This window comes from Typopeltis vanoorti, chromosome 2 (assembly GCF_054136105.1).
Source record: "Typopeltis vanoorti isolate ZY-2024b chromosome 2, IOZ_Tvanoo_1.0, whole genome shotgun sequence".
NCBI lineage: Eukaryota > Metazoa > Arthropoda > Arachnida > Uropygi > Thelyphonidae > Typopeltis > Typopeltis vanoorti.
In genome coordinates, this window is record NC_143550.1 from 121,715,340 (window position 1) to 121,740,759 (window position 25,420).

General features: G+C 35.3%; 1 protein-coding gene across 1 annotated transcript in view; it reads right to left on the minus strand.

Annotated features, from left to right (window-relative positions):
- Positions 1-25,420, minus strand: part of Pi3K92E (phosphatidylinositol 3-kinase 92E) — a 381,915-nt gene that overhangs the window by 91,393 nt on the left and 265,102 nt on the right. The window contains exon 14 of the mRNA XM_090402293.1: positions 14,660-14,822. Coding sequence (XP_090258419.1) covers positions 14,660-14,822 — 163 coding nt within the window. The remainder of the gene's footprint in view (positions 1-14,659; positions 14,823-25,420) is intronic.

The window sequence follows — 25,420 nt, forward strand, 5'->3', positions numbered from 1 at the left end:
ATTTTCTAAAATTGTTCTGTCACTTCTTGTTTCACTTAAAAGTTTTTTAAAATAATTACTCCAAACATCTAGGTTATTTTCAGTTTTAATGTCACCTTTGTCATATCCAATTCCTTTTACAGTACTTTCCTCCATTTCTAAGTTTTTTTTCAATAGCTTCTAGAACAATTAGAAACTTGCCAGATATTTATCTTCTATATTCTAAACACAAGTCTTAACAAGACTAGCTATTTGTACATATTCCTTCACTTTATGTTTTTCTCTGTATTCTCTCAGAGCACATGCTGACTTACTTACTGGGCACTTTTGATATGCTTTCTTCTTGTTAATGACTGCCTCTTTACAGAAAGCTTCACCACATGGCTCTCTCTGATTGAACCAATCATGTTTTCTTCAGTTGGCAACTGTCTCAAAGGTTTTATTATTGTTTTCACACTTCATATGGTATGAAAATCAGCAATAAAAGGATTAAGACTAAGAAAATAGGCAGGAACAAAGAAAATATCAACTACATCCTGAATCAAGAACCCACAGCACAAGTATAACATTTTGGCTCATTAGGCACAATTTTCAGCGATGATGGCAAATTAAATACGGAAGCAGAGAACAAGATTCAAAGTTGATATGGTAGAGTCACTGAATAAATTTATATGAAATAAGAGTGAAATTAATCAAAACACTAAATTATCTGCATACAAGATAGTGTTCAACCAAGTTTAACTTATGGATCTAAGAGCTGGATTAGAAATAAAATACTTGATCAAAATTGAACTTTTTCCAAATTAGGCTTCTAATAGGCAGGATCATGATCTCACACCAAGCAATAAAATTCATCTGGCATTAACAAACATTAATATTTTTGGTGGAATTAGTAATAACAGAGCCCAATATGGTTGGAGAGCATATATATGCTATCTACTTAGCCAATTGAATAGGTAAATATGTTTCTTCAAGAAATGAAACCCAAGCTGGAATTATATAAAGAAATAACAATGGATAACTTACATGAGATTTATTTAAAATCTAAAATAAGTGAATGTGAAGATAAAAATCTGATTAATGTAAAGTAGCATGGCCTAATCTGTGCTAGCCATAACAATGTTAAAAATAACTAACTTAGACAAGGAGTGTTAAAGAGATCAATTTCTCACAAATGGAATAACTATAGCCTACCAGATCTACTGAGATTAAGATAATGTAGAAATGAATCTATGGTAAACTGCATTGGTTCTTCTTGCAAGAAAAAAATTTTGAAGAATCTTTCCAGTTAATCATCCATCTTCATCTACAAAATAAAAAGTAGAAAGCAAGACCATAGGAAGTTTCTTTCCCCTATCTTGGCTGATTATTTCATGTAACATTCAAAGTGTTGTCTTTTCCAAAATATCCAACCAAATCCTTCATTACGAACAGATACATAAATGATATTTTTGCTGTTTAGCAAGCTTCTGTATCCAAATTCCCCAATAATTTCTTGCCAAGATCAATGTTATTCATTCAGCCTAAGAAGCACATGTAACAAAAATTATATAGAATTTACTCAAAACCTCCAATATGTAACAGAGAATTTTCATTCTCTGTTACATGGACATTGTCAGGGAGATAAGACTCTTAACTACATGCAAAATATGAATCAAAATAATGAGTTATAAATGACGTATATACTAGCTTGTGTCTTGGTTACAGCTGAAGTATATGATATTACACTATTAGAATTAATGATTGGAGTAGAGCTTAACTATCTATAAAAAAGGGAATAAAGCTGAATGTGAGAATTACAGAGGAATTTCTCTACTAAGTATTCCAGGTAATTTATGCAAGTATACTTGAAAAGAAATTGAGAAAGATTGTGGAAGAGAAACTTGGAAAAGAATAAGCTGAGTTCAGGCCAAACAGAGATTGTCAAGATCAGATCTTCACTTTCTTTAAGACAAATAGTAGAATTCATGGGAATATGACAAGGATCTGTACTTAAGTTGTTTTGTAGATCTGGAAAAGGTATATGACAAGGTGCCCAGAGAAAAGCTTTTCAAAACACTACAATTGTATGGAGTGAATGGAACATTATACAGAGCAACATAGTCTATATTTAATCTGACAGTCACCAGATAAAATTGAAGGAAATACAGGATGATGGTTTGATGTAAAATCAAACCATCATCCTGATAACACAAGGATGCACATTATCTACACTCTTATTCATCATTTATATGGAAAGTGCATTAGACCTAGTTTAGAACTGGAGGCTCTTTGCTTTATGCAGATGATGTTGTAGTCCTAAACACATCTAGTGCAAACCTCCAGAATTCTTTAACTAAATTGAATAAAGTTCCTGGCAAATAAATCAGCTTGTGCTCTTAGAGAATACAGAGACAAATGCAAGAAAGCTAAACACTGTTTAAAACTAGTTAAACAAAAGTCATGGCAAGATTTTGGTAAGAACATAGAAAATAAATATCAAGAAGGTGGCACGATAATCTGAAGGTTGTTGAAGAAGCTCAGAAATAGAGGAAAGAGTGCTGTAAAAGGAATTAGAGATGATAACGGTGATATGAAAACTGAAGAAAAAGATTTCCTTGAAGAATGGAGTAATTACTTTGAAAAATTGTTAAATAAAACTGGCAGTGATGACATCACAGTGATAAAAAAACACTGACCAGGCATGCAATCAGGAATACATATCCATACTTGAAGTAGAAAAAGCCATCAAAAGTCTGAAATGTGGAAAGGCAGCTGGAGTAGACGATATTCAACCAGAAATGCTCAAGTATGGAGGTATAAAAGTCTTTCAGTGGCTGCACTTCATAGATAAGAGGGGCTTGGACAGGGAGACGAATTCCAGATGATTAGAGTAGAGCTCTCATAGTACCCATATATAAAAAGGAAAATAAAACTGAATGTGAGAATTAACAGAGGTATTTCTCTACTGAGTGTTCCTGGCAAGATTTATGCCAGTATACTTGAGAAACAGTTGAAAAGCATTGTGGAAGAGAAGCTTAGTGAAGAACAAGCTGGATTCAGGCCAAATACAGGCTATCAGGCTCAGATTTTCACTTTACGACAAATAGTTGAGAAGTCATGGGAATATAACAAAGATCTGTAGTTAATAATAAATTTAGTTTAATCTTTTATCCAAGTGTAAGCAAATAAAGTTTGCACCTGAAATATCTTCAGGATTGAGGCAACTCATAGTAAAGGTGGACCAAGCTCAGCTCTCATCACTCCTTGTCTTAGTATCTCCACAATGCAAAGCACATCTCCTTGCGGACATGTATAATGCTATGCATTAAGGGAAGGGCCACTACCAAGACCGGTTTCAACCTTTATTGAGGTCTCATCAGTAGGATCCAGACCAAGAGATAGTGATACCAAGGTGGAAGTTATATTTACCTATACGAGTTGCCAAAAGGTGTCTCACCTTATTATTAAATTACTCTGGATTTAGAGAAAGATGTTGGAAGCTTTTTTCACTTGGTTAGACTATAATAAATTTAATTTAATCCTTTATCCAAGCATAAGCAAATACTTTTGGTGAGATACTTTTGGCAACTCGTATAGGTAAATATGACTTCTCCATTGCTTCCACCTTGGTATCACCACCTCTGGGTCTGGCTCCCACTGATGAGACTTCAATGAAGGTCGAAACCAGTCTGGGAAGTGGCCCTTTCCTTAATGTATAGCATTTTACATGTCCGCAAGGAGATGTGCTTTGCATTATGGGAGATACTAAGACAAGGAGTGATGAGAGCTTGGTCCACCTTTGCCTCAAGTTGCTTCAGTCCTGAAGATATTTCAGGCACAAACTTTGCTTACACTTGGATAACAGATTAAACTAAATTTATTATAGTCTAACCAAGTGAAAAAAAACTTCCAACATCTGTATTTAAGTTTTGTAAATTTGGATAAAGCATATAATAAGGTGCCAAGAGAGAAGCTATTCAATACGTTACAGTTATATGGTATCAATGGGGCATTATATCAAGCAATACTTAGTCTTTATTTGAGTTGTAAGTCAGCAGTTAGAATTGGAGGAAGTACAGGAAGATGGTTTAATGTTAAATCTGGTGTGAGACAAGGATGTACATTATCCCTTCTGTTATTCATTACCTATATGGATCACATTATGAAGGAAAGTGGTATTAAACATGATATCAAAATTGGAGATGTTAATGTCAGCTCTTTGCTTTATGCAGACGATGTTATTCTTCTAAATAAATCTGCTACAAGTTTGCAAGAGTCCCTGACTAAATTGAATAACTGCTGTAATATATTTGGTATGAAGGTCAGCAATAACAAGACAAAGACAATGAAAATAGGCAGAAGAATTGAAAATATCAACTGCATTGTGAATGGAGAACCTATAGAACAAGTAAAACATTTCAGCTACTTAGGCACAATTTTTAGTGAAGATGGTAAATTAAATATGAAACTAGACAACAGAATCAACAAATATGGTAGGAAGTCAATTGAATAAGTTTGTATGGAATAGGAGAGAAATTAGTCAAAACACCAAATTAGCTGTATACAAGACAGTGTTCAAACTAATTTTAACTTAAGGATCTGAGAGCTGGGTTAGAAATAAAACACTTGACCAAAGACTAGAGACCGCAGATCTGAGAGTCCTGAGAAAGATTAGGGGCGTGAACAGATGGCATCAATGGCAATATCATATTAAACATGAGAATATTAGGGAAGAACATGACATTGTCAGCATCCAGGAATGCGTTAGCAGAGCTAATCTCAGGTGGTATGGTCACTTAAACAGAATGGGAGAGGAAAGATTAGCAAAATAATTGTTCTTTGCCGGGTTGGCAGGAAAAAGATCCAAAGGAATACCAAGATATAGGTGGATTGATATGGTAAAAAGTGCCTGAGAAGATAGAAATATAAGATCTGACAATGTTGGAGTGTTGACAGGTAAAAGATTGATTTGGAGGAAAATTGCAGATAGGAAGTTGGTAATGATATGAATTTTTCATGTAGTACATCATATCCTGTGAACCTCTTGAGAGTACATGTCAGAAATTTGATGATGATGATGAATAACAGCTGTAACAAATTTGGATTAAAAATCAGCAATAAAAAGAGCAAAACTCAAAATTGGCAGGAACATAGAAAACTTCAGCTGCATTGTGAATGGAAATCCTATAGAACAAGTAAAATATTTTAGCTATTTAGGCACAGTTTTTAGTGAAGATGGCAGGTTAAATCTGGAAACAGACAACAGAATAAGCAAAGCATGCACAGTGAATAAAGAATGCCAGCTGAATAAATTTATATGGGATAAGAGTGAAATTAGCCAAAACACCAAACTAGTAGTATACAAGACAGTGTTCAAACCAGTTTCAAGTTGTACATCTGAGTATTGGGTTAGAAATAAAGTACTTAATCAAAGACTAAACACCACAGATATGAGGGTTCTGAGAAAAATTAGGGAAGTCAACCAATGGCATCAATGGCAAACTCATTAAAAATGAAGATATTAGAAAGGAACTTGACATTAATAGTATTCAAGAATGTGTAAGCAGAGCTAAGCTAAAGCGGTATTGGCCACTTAAATAGAATGGGTGAGGAAAGACTAGCAAAATTGGTGTTTCATGCCAAGATGGAAGGAAAGAGACCTAAAGGATGACTAAGGTGTATGTGGATTTGCCTTAGACGAACTAAATGTTAGATATGACAATATTGGAGTGCTTAGACTAATTTGGAGGAAAATTGTTGACCGGAGATTAAAAATAATGTGAACTTAATCACGTAGTGTTGCCATAGTAGCCCGAACATCCCTTGGAGGTACATATCAGGAAATTGATGATGTTTTATTTGACTTGTGCAAAGTTTTCTTTTATAGGATGTGATTTTCATTTCATATAAATTTATTCTGAACAATTTTGTTTTTTAAAGTGTAGGAACATATTTAATTATCTGAACACTGATTAGACAACAATGAAACCTCCGAGCAAAATTAAGCCAAATTTAAGTTGTTGCAAAACAACTTCTTAAGAAATGTGTGACAGAAGGAACCTAAAGTTACACATGTTTACAGTGTCAGAGAAGGTTTCACTTAAAGATGTGACTCTGCCTCCATCTGATGATAGCAATCATGCTCTACTGACCTACGAAGTCGCTAAGTGTATGGATATTGAATTCAGAACAGGTTACATGATGAACTATAATGCACAAAATTATGACTAAATGAGGAGATCAATAAGTTTGATCCTGTGCTATTCAATGCCTTCCCATGCATGGCTGATGAAAGGACATCAGCTATGCATGGGAAGTATTAAAAAATATATCGATGATGCATTATCGAAATGTCCCTCACCTTCGTAGAATAAAGATGGTGGGAGTGAAATGTATGTGAAATCTTATTAAGCATGATATTCTTTAGAAGAAAATGATGTGGAAGGAATACTATGCACATAAGGCAAAAAGCAGAAGCGTTACAACAATTGTATGGAAAGCTAAGTCTGAGTGTACTGGTTCTGCAAGCTGAAGACAACCAAAAAGAAATCAATCATTGTGTTATAGGTAAATAAACCAAAGAATTACTGTGAAAGAATAACTCTCCTAAATGTGGATAGTGCAGGTGACAGATGCAGAAGGGAATGTTCAACTAATGAATGCTCATTCTGCTAAAAGCTATCAACCTGGTGTATATAACACAGTACTCAATGCTCTACAATTGATGAAGCAGCTCAGAAAATGAGGAATTAATGGGATATCAGCACAATTGCTAAAAGAGTGTTTAGTTAAACTGCTATATCTTCAACCTGGATGTATAATTTGAGTCTCGCTCAGGGAAGATTCCACAGAATTTTTCTATAAGTATGCTGTCTCCCAATGGACAATGAAAATTGTCCAGTCCCAAACACATTCATGCTACAGTTTTAAACATCCTGCTGGTTGAAAGTACAGATGCCATCCACTTAGTTACTCAACTGGAACTTTTTTTTTTAAATATTACTCCTCCCCACAAAAGTTTCGAAAAAATTACTTAATACCTTGGGTGGGATACGAGTTAGAAAATCTCGAAACTGCTCTAGAAACTGAAGATCAAAATTTCAGGCCACTTAAAGTCTCTAGTAAGCAGGTTGGTGGTCATGCACTAGATGATGAAATTCATTTATTACCTAAAGACAAACTCTGTACTCATATAGGATTCTAACAGCAGCCTGTTGATTGGAGAGTGAGTGCTATCCACCTGGCCTACCTAATACAATAGAGGTCCATTGTAGTGTGAGTTTACAATGATTAGGAAAGTCATAATTAGATTGCTTATTACTGCTGATTAAACATCTGGCAAGATAGTTTCCTATAATCTCACAGCAAATATAATAATTTTCTTTCATATGGTAGATGTGCACTATAATATAGGGTGGTCCCATAAGTGATGAAGGGTTTAAACATTTAATAACTTTTTTATTTATTAATTATTTTTATTGCTTTTTTGTTATAATGAAATACAGAACGTGGAGATTTTTTTATTGGCTATGGAAAACTGCATCACATAAATGCCTTCCATTTCTGGCTTCACAAAGAGGGTAACCTGTGGGGTTACCTGAAGAAATATAAAAATTAGAATCAAATTTACGTCAAACTCAAGTTCTAAATCAGAAATTTAGAATTTTTTTTTTACTTTAATAATAAAGAATCATTCCAAACAGAATGAGCTGTTCCCCCCGCCTGCCCAAAAAATAACTTAAACTTCTAATTAAAGACATATATCGTCTCCTCCCTGACTGATGTTTATCACTATTGTCCCTTTCCTCTTTGTAATCTGCCCAGAAACTGAGGTTTTTCATCCTGAGTTTCTAGTAAAGCTGGCAAACTGGCCATTAGAACACATGACACGTGCAGTTAACACATAATGCTGACCTCAGAGCCTGATTCGCTTTAACCATAAATCCAAATAAACCAAACATCTTTGTAATTATAGGTGACCAATTATCACCTGCAATGACTCACATTGACATTACTGAAGTTATAAGTTGTTTTTGATCTTAATCATAAGACTGCACATATTTAGTTTATTATGAAGATTTCACAGAGTAGAGAATGTTCCACTAAGTACAAATATAGGAACAAATGGTGAAACAACATGCAATAAAATTGGATACAGAATTAGGGATTTTTCTGCATATAATAACTTAAAAATTATTAACACTTTTTTTCATGCATAAAGATTGCCATAAATTCACTTGGGGATCAAGAAACCTAAAAAGTATAACTCAATCAAATGTCCTGGAAATATCAAGAGCCACCACTGAGTTTCTCTGAACTTTCCCATGGCCTACATCTGAAGGTGGGTGATGTTTTCCAGATCTGTGGAACAAGAATGACAGAATCCATGTTGGTTATGACTGAGTAATTGGTGTGTGACTAAGCAGTGAAGCAGTTGATGGCATTTTCCATTATCTTTGAGAATATTGAGGTCAGGGCAATAGTCCAATGGTTGACAATTTTTCTCCCTTTTTGGGAACAAGCTGGATGAAATTTTGCTTCCAAGCAGCTGGACATATAGAGATGAATATGACAGCTTGAACAGATAATACAAGAATACAAGTTCTAGAGCACAAACTTTTATACAACTGGAAGAAATACCATCAAGGCCACAAGATTTATTGGTGTAAAGGCTAATGAGTATTTTTCTGATATCCTTCTGGTAAAATTTCAGAGCAGGTATGATGTGGATAGTTTGTGGAATGGTATGAGATCTGCCTTGGCCATCTCTACAACAGTTGGAGGAACAAAGTAATGTCGAATAGCCTTCTCTTCAGGAGATGTTTTCATTCTACCATCAGGATGTAGGTGAGGTGGGAACCTGGAAGATAGAAGTTGTGTTTCACAGTCTTGGTGAGGGACCAAAAGGGTCGACTGCCATCTGAACAGGGACAAGCTGAGTGCATTTGATCCTTACAAATTCTGTTTGGGTCTTGAGTTTTTTTTGCAGTTGTTATGAACTGTAGTATAAGCTGAGTGAAAGGATGGAATTTTTTACTTGAACCATTGAGCATATGCTGAATTTTTGGCTTGGATTGCTATGGCACAATTATTGGAGAAGGGTCAAGGGTTTTGAGTGGGAGATAAAAGCACTCATTGTAGTCAAAATAAATCAGTTAGGATCAGAAGAGTGGAAGTAGCAATCAGACCATGACTCGAGGAATAGAAATCTGGGAGATCATTCCAATTGGCACCACTGTATTATGAACAGTAGGAAACAAAACATGGGCAAAGTTATAGTCAGATTTGCCAAAAGGAGAGTTAACATCAACAGTATATTTGGAGGAAGCTAGTTAAAAGGCCCCAGGCTGTTGGGAAAATGATCAGAATTATTTGGAATTCTGGCAAGTTTGTGAACAATTTGTGCTGTGTGTATGTGATTGACTTTTAGAGATAAATGTTCAAAATGGGCCAGTGAAGTCATCAGATTGGGAGAATGTTAAAGGCAGCAAATGAAGGTAACAGAGTGAAGTAAGGATATCTTCAGCCAGATATATGATATGTAAGGAATTACTTTTCCTGATAACCTTAGGGGTGTTAGATCTGACAAAATGGGCAAGTTCAACCCTTCTTACTGAAGACATCATGAAAGATGTAGTGAAAAAAAGTTTAGGTGAGATATTGCAGAGGATGCCAGCTGTGGTTCAGTAATGAATAATATATCAGGTTAGGAGTCTATAGATGAAGGTACATACATATCACTGATATATTATTTAAGGCTTTGGATGCTAGTGAAGTCAATCTGGAAGTTTTCTTTATCGCATGTAATAGCGATATTTTGTTAGATTTTTGGGTATATTTTTAGTTGTTTTTTTTTTTCAATATTTTAAAACATTTTCTGAAACCTTTTGATCTTTGCAGGGGATTTTGTTTTGACTGCAATTACCTTAGAATTTTTTATGCTGTTTGTTCACATTCTCCTCCAGGCACAACCCAGTAAAGCAAGCAGCAGCAGAATTATTTGTCATTTGGACAAATAATTCTGTCCAATAACTATATGTAGAAGGAGGGGGAGGGACTGGAAACCCTACGGTAGAGATGAAACTTGGCAATGTCACAGTTTGTCTTTAGAGCAGGAAGCAGAATGACTTCAATCAGCTGGTAAATAATCCTGCTGCTGCTTACATTGCCAGGTCAATGGTATACAGGGGACACTGTCCAAGGCCACACTTGGACTGAAGTCTGGGCACTCCCTGTGTGTGTGAGTTATGTACAGCTGCATGCCCCCTTCTATTTGTTTTCTGAATCAACCACACTACACATAAAAGTCAATCATAAAAATACTACAGTTTTAACTATAGTATTTTTATGATTTATAATATCAAAACTTTTTCCAATAAGAAATACTTCCAAATTCATTTCACCAACATTCAACATTAATACAAACATTAGTGACATACATCACTACTTACAGATATCAAAACCTGATCTCTTTCTCCTAACAGAGCATCAGCTGGCATCCTCCACAACCACAATACACCTCAACTATCCTAGCTACATCCTACATGATGCATTTTGCAAAACAGGTGGAACATATGCTTTTGTGAAATCTGATATCCTTTGTCAAAGGCTATCCAACTTAGAATCCCCATTTTTCAATCTGCTCTAGCACAAGATTTCCTTTCCTCACTTTACAGCCTTCAGTTGCTGACTTTACTGCTTTCCTAACTCTGATAATCCTACTGCTCTTTTTGACTATCTGTCACTTAAAAATTGATTTCTTACAAACTACTATATTTGCTCGAATATGACACACACATTTTTTCCTCAAAATTAAAGTTAAAAAAAATCGAGATATATGCAAGATTTTTCGGAAACTAAAAGTTTTTCATGAAAAAAGTAAATTGATGTTTATAATTAAATCCTCAGTATTCATTATAATTTTAATACATACAGCTTCCACAGCTCAGTTGGTATAGATGAAGCTGTTTGGTCGGAAAGACCTGGGTTTGATTAGCATCTAAGACATGAGGAACGTTTATCTGATCTCTTTTTCAACTGGTAGAGGGTTTTTTCACCCAGAAACTGGGGTTTTTCGTTTCTCAGAACAGGTAAACTGGCCCCATGAACATACACACGAATTTAAAGTCATAAAATAAATTCTTCATTAAGTGGGCTCAACCTTCATTAAGCCCACTTTATTAAGTGGGCTTAATGAAGACAGTGGAGAAAGTGGGGGGGGGGCCCCATATGAATGAATAAATGAACTGCTCACATTATTTATAAAATGAATGCATTTAAATTTTAATTATCAATGTTATTTATGTGATTGGCTGCTCACCTTCATCACACAATGCTTCTGTAATTAAATTCAAACAAACAGTTTCATTATTGCTTGTCCTTATATCACTTTGGAATCATAAGATCATCATGATTTAAAAAACTGAAAATGGGGTATGACTTACAAAGAATCTCCTATTCGCTATCACTACTTCTGGTCTCAAGAGCAGTTTCCTCGTGTGCATTGTCAATCTATCCAAACAGTGCCATCTTCATTCCCACCTAGGAATTAGAGATGCCGGTTTTTTAAAAAAACTTGGCGATTATTCTGGCACAATCATGTCCAAAGTTCTCAAAATCCAGCTGCACAACAGTTTTAATGATGGTCTCTTAATCTTCCTTGCCAGTCAGGTCATAACTGCCGGCTCCATCCACTCCGTGTAGAATTTTCATATGTAGTCCTTGAATGATTTGTTGAACAATACACCTTGTTTACAAGGTGGTCTTACACCTTGTAAACAAGGTGTAAGACCACCAGAAATAATGGCCACATCGGTCTTCACATCCAAAAATGTTTTACTATTTCTGCCATAACAACATGCACTACCTATTTCTTAAAGTTTTAACCTTTTTTTATGTATGAGGCATATATGCAAAACTTTTTAATTTCTTTTTTTGTAAAGAAAAATCATGGGTGCGAGATATACACGAGGACAAGTTATATTAGAGTAAATACGGTAATTACCCAAACTGTGAGATTGTCTTCCATGGGGACTTGAATGCCCATATCACAAACTGGCTCCCATACTCCAACTTTACAGATCAAGCTGGTAGGGAAGATGAACCTGAATCATTTTCCATCAGATATGATCTAACACAAATAGTCAATCTACCAACCAGAATATCAGACAATCCTCATCATTCTTTATATTTCTTAACCAATTCTCCCTCCAAATATACTGTGGATGCCTGTTCTCCCCCTTGGCAACTCTGACTACAATGTTATTCAAGTCTCCTTCTCTACAGTTCGTTCTCTGAACAATTTGTCTCGTATCCTACGGCACTATAAATATGCAAAGTGCGACAACTTCCACAATGTTTATGCTGCTTTTCCATGGTGAGATTACTACTTTCACTCTCATGATTCAAATACCTGTACTGAACTAGTAACTGAAATAATTCTCACTGGAATGAGAATCTTCATTCCTCACTCCACTGCAAACCCCTGATCTGTATCCAAGACCTTGTTCTCAAAAAAATGTGCTTCCACCGTCCATTATTGTGATAAAATTGCAGCTTATACTCAATGGCTTAAATTAAAAACTCCAGCTTCTCATTCAGCTTACACAACAGCTAGAAACATGTAAAAAAGTTATCAACGATTCCTTTGTAAGAATGAAATGCAATAAACTTGCCTCCTGTTCAACTGGCAGTCAAACCTTCTTGTACCATGCTAAGACTGTTGGGCATAACTTCTACACTTTCACGTTGCTACCTCTCTTGCATCCTGATCATCAGGATGCCTCCTCGGAACTTTTGCCATAAGGACATCAGAAAAACACTTGTTAATCTTGATACTAATAAGGCTCCTGGTCCAGATGGTATTCCTCCAGATGTGCTCAAGATGTGCTCCAGAATTGACACCCATCCAGTATCCTGTATCGTCTATATAAACTTTCATATTCTTCTGGCATCTACCCAAAAGCATGGAAGCAAGCCCACATCCAGCCTGTATCCAAAAAGGGAGACAAAAGTCAGCTACCTAACTATCATCCCATTGTTCTCAACTCAGTACTTTCAAAAGTGATGAAGATTATCAACAACCAGCATCTTCATTACCTAGAGACTCATCAATTAATTAGCAATCATCAATATGGATTCTGTCATTCTCATTCTACAGCCAACCTCTAGCTAATCTCCCCTACCTTTGGACTCAGGAATGGAAAGATTTGGAGAAACTCATGTTATCACTCTTGATATTTCTAAGGCATTTGATCATGTCTGGTACCAAGACCTCAAGTCTCCTTCTGGATTGCCAGATTATTCACTGGTCGTTCATTGCATGTCATGATGGATGGTTTCCTCTTCAATGCTGGAGTGTCTCAGGGTTCTGCACTCTCACCCACACTCTTCCTCCTTTACATTGATGACCTCCTTTCTCTGACTTCAAATCCTATTCATAGCTTCACAGATGACAGTACTCTTCATCATTCAATCAACTCTGCAGTACCCTAATGTTGGATGCCTTGAGATCTTCCATAATCAGTGACTTGAACACTGACCTCCTCAACATCCTGAAATGTGGTGAAGACAACTTAATAAATTTCAATTTATCTTCAAGTTTAATTGAATACTATAACTATTCATCTCTCTGCTGATCTGTATTGCCAGAGTAAGCCAACTTATACTTAAATTTAGAAGAATCTCATCAATTTTAGTCCTGCATTTCAAAAATGGTACACTTAGTTAGATTTTTATCAGCAATTATTAATAACAAAATAAACCGATAGTTATAAACAGTTTATAATTCACAGTGAAACACTGAGCACAGTTCAAGGAGACTGATATTTCATGATTAGAAAATCACAATAAGAAGAAGATCTGAACAGTGGGTCCTCTGCTATTTCTGATATGTCAACATATTTTGAGGTGTGGTGAGGGTAAGTAAAATTTGTTAGGTTTCTCATGGAAGATATTTTACTTAAAATGCAATGTGAGAACTCATCTCAAGAAAGTTTTCAACAGGCAGATGATACTTCCTGTTTCCAGTGATGAAGATTCCTCTGAATGATGATGAATCAAAGCAAGAAGACTGTAGTTTGCTTCAGGAGGTGGAAAATCATTAGAACCAGTATATATGATCAGTGGAACTACCTGAAATATAGGAGCAAATATCAAGTCTTGTTCTGCTTTTATTGCCAGAGTCCATGAACTCGGGTGTCATTACTTGCATATCTCCAGGTTTTATTCCTTTGTTTATCCTGAGTGGCACTGGGTGTAATCCATGACAATCAATATCTACTGTTATCAGCTAGTTATTAACAATATTTTCATGGAACATAACAATAAACAACACTATTAGAAAATTAAGGTTAGTGAGTTTCTCTTATGACAGAAGAACCAAGGAAAATAAAAAAACCAAGTGAGGCAGCTTGTTCTTTTAGGGAGATAAGTAGCCTAATCACTCATTATGGATGGTTTAATTTGTTGCATTCTCCACTTAAAATTAATATCTTGCAAAGATCTAGGTATATCTTAAGGTCCTTAATTGAATATATATATATATATATATATATATATATAATTAAGCAGAATTATAAGAAAATTAATAAAAACAAACAGTAAATGGTTTAAATTTTGATAATATAAATTTGGAGTTTTAGTGTGTATATTTTGTTTCATTTCTAATATCATAGTAAGAACAAAATCCAATACGCACTTTTTTCTTTCCTTCAGAACGTAGGTACTCGGTGACTGTTTTTAATTTGTTAAGTGCTGTCACCTGTTTTAACAGTGTCTGCATATGTTGGATAGCACCTCTGCAATATGCTTCTAATATCAAGCCAAAACGAACAGATACAGATGGAACATGCATTTCTGACCTATGTTTACAACAAATAAAACAACAAAATGCTATTAATAAGAATTATCACTGAGACTATTTTCCATAAAATTAATACTATTAGTAGTCTTAACTAGAGTAATATGAATAGATGCCAGTCTGGATGGCTGAATGGTTCATTCACTCTCTGACCAGTGTCATGGATATTTATGAATATCTTTAGGAGGTGAATTTCCTTCAAAGTTGCATGTTTTGTCTCTAGAGCAAGAATAGAGCTCATTTGGCTTATTCTCATAGAAAATACAATCATGGTCTGAAAAGTTCTCAGCCTCGACCTTAGATGGCAACACTATCGGCAAGATTTTTTTTTTCTAAGTTGGTACATCTGTCATAAGCATCCATGTGAAATTGCAAATCATTCTATCAAGTACAGTCGGGTCTCTTTTTATGTGGTAGATACGTTCCACAGAAAACCGCATATAAAAAATTGCACAAAAAATGCCTAACTTACATTGCAAAATTAGGGATATACATTCCATAATTTTCTAAAGCCGAATAAAATCGAAGCAATGAATTAAAATAAACCTAAAATCATATAAAAAAAGTTTATGAAAATTCAGGAAAATAAGAATACCTAAGTTTGTTTTAAAACTTTATTCATTTAATTTTATTGAAAAGTAACATTTTTTTTTTTTTTTTACATTTTGTCATCAGAACTATCATCGTTATTAGAAAATATTCAGCAATGTTTGCGAACTGGTACAAAATCACTTTCATCACCAGAAGAGATAGTCAGTGCATCAGATCTGTATGGTAAAGGCAATGGTTCTTCACAAACAGAATTAGCTTCACTCTCGTTCTGTGCTGATTTTTTTCTTCTGACAACGTAATCAGTGATTAAACTTTGCGATGATGATTTCACTAATTTTTAATACAGCTTGCAATATCCAGACATACAGTTCTTCAGCTCACGTTGGAATTTAAAGGCTCGTTCAGAATTTCTGTCAAATTCTGAACAAGCCTTTAAATTCCAATCATTAACAAGAAAATGATTTTCCAATTTATTGCACAGTTCAAGACCTTCGACTTATATTTGCTGTGAGGGGAACAGGTTTTTCTTCTGCTTCACTATCGTTTTCTGGATCTTTGACAATATCTAAAGTTAATCGATATCCAATAACATCATCGTTACTTAGGGCATTATCCACAAGCAATTCATCAACATCGTTCTGGCTAAATGTATCAAAACATTCTTCACCAATTTCATGTGCCAAAGTAATGATTTCAGCTGATAATACAAATGTTTGCATGGTTGCACTGTTTGCAACACATTAAGACCAAGCTGCTTTCCAACAGGCATTTAAAGTTTGTGGTCTTATTTCAGCAATAGCAGACGCAACATGATTTAAGCAGTTCCAAAATAGAAATTTTTTTCCAAACATCAGTTACTGTTAATGATTCATTTTCTAGTCTATCCAATATAAATTGAAAAGTGTGGTTAACGTAATATTTTTTAAAAGTGGCAATTATGCCTTGATCTAATGGCTGAATAATGCTTGTTGTATTGGGTGGAAAAAACACTACTTACACATTTGGATGTTCTAAATGCAGATGACTTGGTGCATTGTCAACAATTAATAAAACTTTAAAATCGAGAGCTTTTTGCTTCATATGTTTTCACTTCTGGTACAAAGCAATTATTGAACCATTCAGTAAATACAGCAGTTGTTACCCAGGCCTTTGTATTAGCCATCCAATATATCAGCAGCTGTTTTAGATCTTTGCCTTTTAGAGCACTTGGTCTTAGAAATCAATTTACTAGGAGGGGTTTCAACATTCGATCTCCTGATGCATTGCAAAGTAACAACGTTACTCGATCTTTGCTTGCTTTTAACCCACTTGCTTTTTTCTCAGACTTTGCGATGTAAGTTCAACTAGGCAATTTCTTCCAAAACAATCCTGTTCGTCAGCATTAAACACTTGATCGAGACAATATCCACTATCTTCAATAATTTTGGCTAACTTCTCTTGAAAATTTTTGGCTGCTTCTTCATCTGCTGCTGCAACCTTGCCTGTAATCTTCACGTTATGAAGAGCATTCCTTTCTAAAAACCCAGTTAACGATCCTTTGCTAGCCGAAAATTCTTTATCAGCCTGGGAAGTGGAAGTAGACGGCTTCAATTGCTTCATCTGTTCATAAAACCGAAGAGCTTTTTGTTTAATTAAATAACCACTTATAGGAATTCTTCGAGTTAATTCTTCAATCCAAATTACGAGCACTCATTCCGTGTTTTCTAATAAAGCATCTCTTGAGTATGATGATAATTTGACACTTAGTTTTGTGCCAGAAATGACAGATTTTCTTATTGCGACTTCATTCTTTTTAATTGCTCTTATAGTAGATTTGCCTAAATTAAAATGTTTAACAATCACCGTAGATCCCTCTCCTTTTGCTGAGTGACCAAAAAATGCAATTTTCATTTCCAAAGAAATTGCTTTTCTTTGGTGCTTTTTTTTCCTCCAATTGCGCCAAATTAAATCTTTAAAATAACAATTAGCAAAATTTAGACTTTCAATAATAAAAAGACAAACACTTACTCACATGCAAAATTCACGAACACTCACTGCTTACACATTATCATGTTACGCCAGAATGTGCTGCAACACGCTGTTCATTATGTACAACGACGATGAACGAATTGGTCAACAACATACGAAATCGAGTGCTTTATATGTAAAATTTTCCAACTGTTATACAAGCAAAATAGTTACCACTTTAAAAACTACAATGATCATAAAAGAGAGGTTAATTTTCTGCCGAGTAATAATAAACAACTCGTCCCACAATAAGGATTGATTACCCCAGGGTTTCCTAAACTGTGTTCAGCGGAAGGTGAATAAGTGTTCTGCGAAATTTTCCTGGAATTTGTCATTTTAGTTTTCGAAGCATTTTTCATGAATAAATATGTTATAGTGGAAATATTCTGAGGAGAATAACATTCGTGAATATGTTGAAAAGCTCAGACTCAGAACGTCTAAATAACATCTGTATAGCAAATGTTAGTGAACAAGCAGTGTATTTTTAAATGGAAGTATTCATGAATTATCTAACTTTCACACATTTAAACCTTTCAACATTCGGGAAAGAGAATACCGCTGCTTATGACCGGTCATAAAAATTGCCTGCAAGCGAATTACAACAATGTGCGGTGTATCCTCTATTCTCAAAACTGAACGAAATAACATGTGTTGCAAATGTTAGTGACCAATCAGCAAGGAAGTATAAAGAAAATTTTTCCACTTAAATTAAAGATCAAGGTAGTTTGTATCCAGTTCTCAGATCTAGTAATACTGAATACTTTCTTCACAAGTTTGTATTGTAGGGTGAAAGTGCTTGTTTCGAAAACCGTAATGGCATGATTTTTTAAGAGCAATAGGCCTACAGATTTAAATTTTAAAATGAATACGAGACATGGGACTGTGTTTAATTTTGGTGATAAGAAATCTTTATTGAAGGTGTAAGAGACACAAGAGATAGTGATTCATCCACCTCCAACCTACTAAGCAATCAATCTCCAGGATGTACAAAAGGAGGGAAAAACTATCAGCACACAGGAGAAAAAGTCTGCATTCACTCGTAATACTTATATTATAAATTTTTGGTGATCAGAATGGGATATGTCAATGAAAATCAGCACAAATTAATTTAATGATGTTTATGTTTAATTAATTATTAATTAATAATAAAAATCAGCTAAATTAACAATTAATTAATATGTTACAAAATAACTAAGGTGTTCCATGAAAATTTCAAGATTTATGAAGTGTTCCGTCGTAGGAAAAGTTTGGGAAACGCTGGATTACCCTACTATCAGAATGGATTCTCCTTCTGTTGACATGTACAGAAGTGTCTGAAGGTCTCATATTTGTGGGTGTACTATACCGCATAACTTCAAATCCACATAAGAAGAGACCCGAGTGTAGTTTGTTTTATACAGCTATCTGAAGCAAAAGTGTTGTCAGCATCCCTTGAAATGGAAAAAACTGAGTATCATGCAGTTATAAAATTCTTTGAAAAGAAGGTTTAATGCCAAAAGAAATTCATTTGAAGTTCATAACCGTTTATGGGAACTCTTCTCCTTTTTTCGACAATTAAGAAATGGGCTGCCGAGTTTAAACATGGCAGTACCAGCCTTGAAGATGATCCATGTGATGGACGTCCAGAAAGTGTAACATCAAAAATCATTGATCATGTGCACGATCAATGATTAAATGCATTGGATGACTGGAGAGTCAAAGTGCTTGAAATTGCTGAGACTATAGGCATTTCAAAAGAACATGTAGGATATATTTTGCATGAAATTCAAATGAAAAAGCTTTGCACAAGATGGGTGCTATGTTTGCTCACAGCAGATCAAAAACACACTCGCATGAAAATCTCTGAACAGTGCTTGCAGCGTTTTAACAAGAATAAAACTGATTTTGTGCATCGATTTATTACTATAGATGAGACTTCACCATTACACACCAGAATCCAAACAGCAGTCAAAACAGTTGACAGAAGCCAGTTGTTCAGTTGCAGAGAAGACAAAGTCGGTTCCATCAGCAGGAAAGGTCATGGTATCGGTGTTTTGAGATGCTAAAAGCATTTTGTTTATTATCTTGAAAAGGGTGAAACAATAACTGGGGAATATTATTCCGATCTTTTAACCAGACTAGATGAAAAAAATTGGCGAGAAAAGACCTGGTTTGCAGAAGAAAAAAATCATCTTTCATCAGGACAATGCACCTGCCCACATTTTGGCAATGGGAAAATTAAGGGATCTGCACTATGAATTGTTGGCACATCCACTCAATTCTCCAGATTTGGCTCCCTCTGACCTATCTCTTCCTAAAACTCTTCTTCTCTGGTTTTTCTTCAAATCAAGAAGTAATTGCAGCTGTAGAGGGGTAGTCTGCAGATCTTACTGAGAACCACTACAGGGATTGGATAATGCCGCTGGAGCATCACTGGAATAAATGCATTAGTCTTAAGGGAGATTATGTCGAAAAATAATATTTGAAATTATAAACTGTAGATTATATTGGGGGATTTTCAAGAACTATCTAATACAGTGGTCACCAAAGTGGCCGATAGAAATATATAAGACATCATTGTACGGGTAATATTTAATTCGGTTAACTTGAATTATCTCCATCCTGAATGACAATGCAACTAAGAGTGAATCGTGGGAACAGCGACATGAACAGGACCTGTAAGATGGAGCAAGGTCATGAAAATAGTTACAGAGGCCAATCAAGTAGGCCAAAATGACGTATTTACCAACAAGCGTCTTTTTTGCTTATCCTATTATAATTACGTAATAGTAAAATAGAGGGGGTTGATAAAAAGTCAAGAAACTCTTGAAGGGGTCGACAGTCAAAGATGTTTGGCAACCCATGATCTAGTAGATGAAATGTCTAAATGTATTCCAAGGGTGAGAAGGTTAAATAAGGTAGATGTGAAATGGATGAATAAAGAGATTAAGCATGTGATACAGAGTAAAAGGGCATCATGGAGGTAGCATAAGAGAAGTGGAAATAACCAATTCCATGAGGATTACAAAGACCAGGCAAGGTGGATGACTTGGTTGGTAAGGATAGCAAAAGTGAGGTATGAAAAGCAGTTAGCTAATGAAGCCAAATGAATCCTAAGGAGTTCTTTCGATATGTAGCCAGCAAAAGAAAGAATGATTTATGGAAGGATGACATTGATTGGAGAAAATGGTATAAAGACAGCTGTTGCAGAACATGTGTTGGAGATATTTAATGAACAGTTCATAAAGGTCTTTCAATCTTGTGAATGTGACTTCAAGAGATTGAGAGCAGTTGATGATGGGGAGGGGAAACTGACTGTAAGTGAGCCAGAGGTGCATGGGGAGTTGATCAAACTAGATGTTAATAAGGCTGTGGGACTTGATAATATATCACCACATATTCTGAAGGAATGTGCCAGGGAGTTGACACCTGTCTTGACATATTTTTTAATATAAGTCTGCACTCGTCAAGTCCCTAAGGAGTAGAAGGAGGACAAGATTGTGCCACTTCATAAAGGAGGTGATTGAACTCAAGCATCAAACTATAGGCCTATCTGTGTGTCAGGTGTTGTGGTTAAGTTGTTGGAGAAGCTTGTGAGAACTAGGATCCAGAGTTGGGTTGACAACAACAGTATTATCCTTGATAGACAGCATGGATTTGCTAAAGGGAGGTCATGTTTTAGTAATCTACTTACTTATTGCAATAAAGTGACTGCTTCCTTGGACAGAGGAGAAGGATACACAGTAATATACTTAGATTTCGCAAAGGCTTTTGATAGAGTACCTCATGATAAGTTGACAGTCAAACTAGAGCAGATGGGGGCTGGATATTAGATGTGTATTGGATTGGAGACTGGCTATCTGATAGGTATCAACAAGTTGTGTATGGGAGCAATATCCAGGAAAAGGAAAGTCACCAGTGGTGTGCCTCAGGGGGTCTGTTTTAGGGCCATTACTGTTTAACTTGTATATTATTGCTATTAGTGAAGATTTGGATGGAGATATTCAATTGCAGATGATGCAAAGTTGGGACAAACCATGAAGAGTAGAGAAGATGTTGTGGCCTTACAAAAAGACTTGAATAAATTCAGTGATTGGGCACAGGAATGGGGGATATGAGTTTAATGTTGCAAAATGTAAGGTTTTAAAATTTGGGAAACAAAGATGGGATACAGAATTTATGCTTGGTGAGGATATACTGTAGGAGGTGGAGGAAATAAGAGATCTTGGGATGATAGTGGATAAGGATCCGAAACTTTAGGGGACACATTGCCAAAATTGTGAAGACAACACAAAGGCTTCTGGGAATGATGCGGAGGACACTGACCTGTAGAAATAAGGAGATTCTTGTTCCATTGTATAAGGCTCTGATTAGGCCACACATGGACTATTGTGCCCAGATTTGGTCACCTGGTTTTCAGAAGGATGAAGAAATGTTGGAAAGGGTCCAGAGGCGACTGACAAGACAGTGTGTTCAAACTGGTTTGAGCACACTGTCTTGTATACAGCTAATTTAGTGTTACGACTAATTTCTCTCTTATTCCAAATGAATTTATTCAATTGACTTCTTACCATACCAGCTTTGTTGATTCTGCTGTCTATTTCCATATTTAATTTACCATCTTCAATAAAAATCGTGCCTAAGTAGCTGAAATGTTTTACTTGTTCCACAGGTTCTCCATTCACAACACATTTGACATTTTCAATGATTCTGCCTATTTTCATTGTCTTTGTCTTTTTATTGCTGACCTTCATACCATATCTATTACAACAGTTATTCAATTTAGTCAGAGAATCTTGCAGACTTGTAGCGGATTTATTTAGAAGTATAACATCATCCGCATAAAGCAAAGAGCTGACATTAACATCTCCAATTTTGATATCATGGTTAATACCACTTTCCTTCACAATGTGATCCATATAGATAATGAATAACAGAAAGGATAATGTACATCCTTGTCTCACAACAGATTTAACATTAAACCATCTTCCTGTACTTCCTCCAATTCTAACTGCTGACTTACAACTCAAATAAAGACTAAGTATTGCTTGATATAATGCCCCATTGACACCATACAACTGTAGTGTGTTGAATAGCTTCTCCCTTGGCACCTTATCATATGCCTTTTCCAAATCAACAAAACTTAAATACAGATCTCTGTTATATTCCCATGCTTTCTCGACCATTTGTCGTAAAGTGAAGATCTGATCCTGACAGCCTCTATTTGTCCTGAATCGAGCTTGTTCTTCACCAAGCTTTTCTTCCACAATTCTTCTCAACCGTTTTTCAAGTATACTTGTATAACTTACCAGGAACACTCAATAAGGATATACATCTCTAATTCTCACATTCAGTTTTATTTCCCTTTTTATATATAGGTACTATGAGAGCTCTACTCCAATCATTGGGAATTCGTCCCTCTGTCCAACACTTCTGAACTATGCAGTGCAGCCACTGTATGACTTTTATACCACTATACTTCAGCATTTCTGGTCGAATATCATATACTCCTGCTGCCTTTCTACATTTCAAGCCTCTGATGGCTTTTTCTACTTCAAGTATGGATATGTATTCCTGACTGCATGCCTGGTCAGTGTTTTTTTATCACTGTGCTGTCATCACTGTGTCCTTGAAGTATGGAGTAATTTTCAAAGTAATTACTCCATACTTCAAGGATATCTTTTTCTCCCGTTTTCATTTCCCCTTTATGATCTCGGACTTCTTTTACAGCACTCTTTCCTCCATTCCTAAGCTTCTTCAACAACCTCCAGAATATTTTGCCACCTTCTTGATATTTATTTTCTATGTTCTTGCCAAAGTCCACCCATGACTTTTGGTAGTGTATAAATACAAATAAATAAATAAAGAATATTAGAACAGAAATGAAAGAGGATAATTACAAAATATAGAAGGAAATCAAACAATATATGCAAAGTCTCACCACCATCTGTCACAATAAACTGGCATTATAAGAAACCTATTAGACAGGTCATACAAGATCTTCAGCAGTATAGAAAAAAAGAAATTCAGAATTAGAATATCTCAGTTGAATCCTGTATAAAAATAGTCATCTTAACAAAATATATTTGATAAAATTTTAAACAGCCTCCTAGAACATCAAATGAACAAGAAAAACTAGAATAAGCTAGAGCAGTGTTACTCCCATACATCATTCTGTCACAGCTAAGATATAAAAGACATTGCATTGACATAACTGATAAAGGTTGCTTTCTTCCTTCTAAATAAGATTTCATGTCTCCTTAAACCACAGAAACCATTCCAATCACTACTCAAGAAACAGAGTACATAAGATCAACTGATATGTAGGACTGACAGGCCAAACAGGAAAGATATGAACGTCAGAACACATCAAGGACATGGAGGAAAAAAAATAAAACATAAATCAAGACTAGCACAGCATATACAACAGAAACTGAATACCAACATGTAGACTACTGATGCTCTTGTCACTCAACCTCACTAACCATTAGGATGCAACATAAAAATATGCTTGCTTTCTGTTGTTAGTCTTTTTCGAATATTATGTACCAAGGTTGCCTTTACTTGTCACTAAATTCAGTTATATAACTCCTCACTCTTTTTACATCTTCTGATAAAGTGCAATATACCTACACAAAGCTAGATGAGATCCAAATAAAATTGTTTTTTCAACCTTCTCCATCTGGAACTAATATCAGATTTAAAAGCGTAATAGCCTTGTTTTTTCTGGAAAATGTGTAGAATTCTTGATAAATAATCTAGATTGACGGATATGTATCTGCTTAATAGAGGGGACAGAAATTTAGCCACTCTATATGTAGAATAGTCAACATAGTTCGTAACTTGTCTCACAGGACAGCCTTCTTTATGTATTACTGGATGAGTATATAAACAAAGTCCTCCCAAAATGAGTGTGCAGCTTCTTCACGGTACTGCTACCCCAGCTAACAAATTCATCAAGGAACTTATTTCTTGAAAAGCAGATGTATTTTGTAAAAAGAGAATATATAATCCTTTTCATGTTTATTCTCACTGTCAAAACTTGAATGGAATCAAACTGTGTACAACTCTCAACAATTAACAGACTTTGACATTCCTATACACAGTTTCTTATCCTATATATTTCTGAAATTTCCAAAGCTTACAGGTGGAATCTTGAAGTTTCACTTGATTCCAAGATATTTTTCTATCAACAAAATTTCAAATTTAAGTTACCAACTAAAAAAAAACTTTAGTCTGTCTTTGGATGGGGTTTACTACATTACTTGTGAATGTAACCGCGTGGAAAGGCTTATGTGTTCGTTGCACATGTTGATTTGATTGGATTTTAACGGTATAGATGCGAACACAGATTGATAAGAAAATAACTACTTAATAACTTAAATGATAATATATTGGTGGTATTATATCAGCATCTTCAGAGCACACAAAAAAGTTTCTTACAGTAGCGAGACAACCGCAATCCGGTGTAACAGTGGGACTAGTATGAGTAATTGTAGTATGTAACACAAAGACTAAAGTCCTAATTAGGCGTCATCTAAGTTTAAAAAAAAAAAAAAAAGATATTAATTTGGTCTTAGGATGACTGTCTCCCAAATTTTTGGTAGATTTATACAGCCATGCTTGTTGAGGTTTGGAGTATGTATCAAGGCTTCTGCTGATTCCAGGAACAATCTCTCTGACTTGTAGTAGTGGGGGGGGATTTTTGGAGAGCATTTAGTATGTTATCTATCTTATGAGGGATTATAGCCATTAGTCAGGAAGGTATGATGCAGGTGAGAAAGTTCAGCAGTGAAAGCAACGTCATTGGACCGAATAATATTCGGTTAGACGTGGCCAACATCCTAATCCATTCTAAGCCTCCCAAAAATAATATCCCACAGAAAAGAAATCATGGCTCTAAAAGAGCTACACAATAATAACCACATTACCATAACCAAAGCAGATAAAGGAAAAGCAACTGTAGTGATGGATACAACAGAATATGTAAGCAAAATGCACGCACTTCTCCAAGAGCAGTCAGCATATCGATTATAGATCAAGATCCCACCAACTAACAAA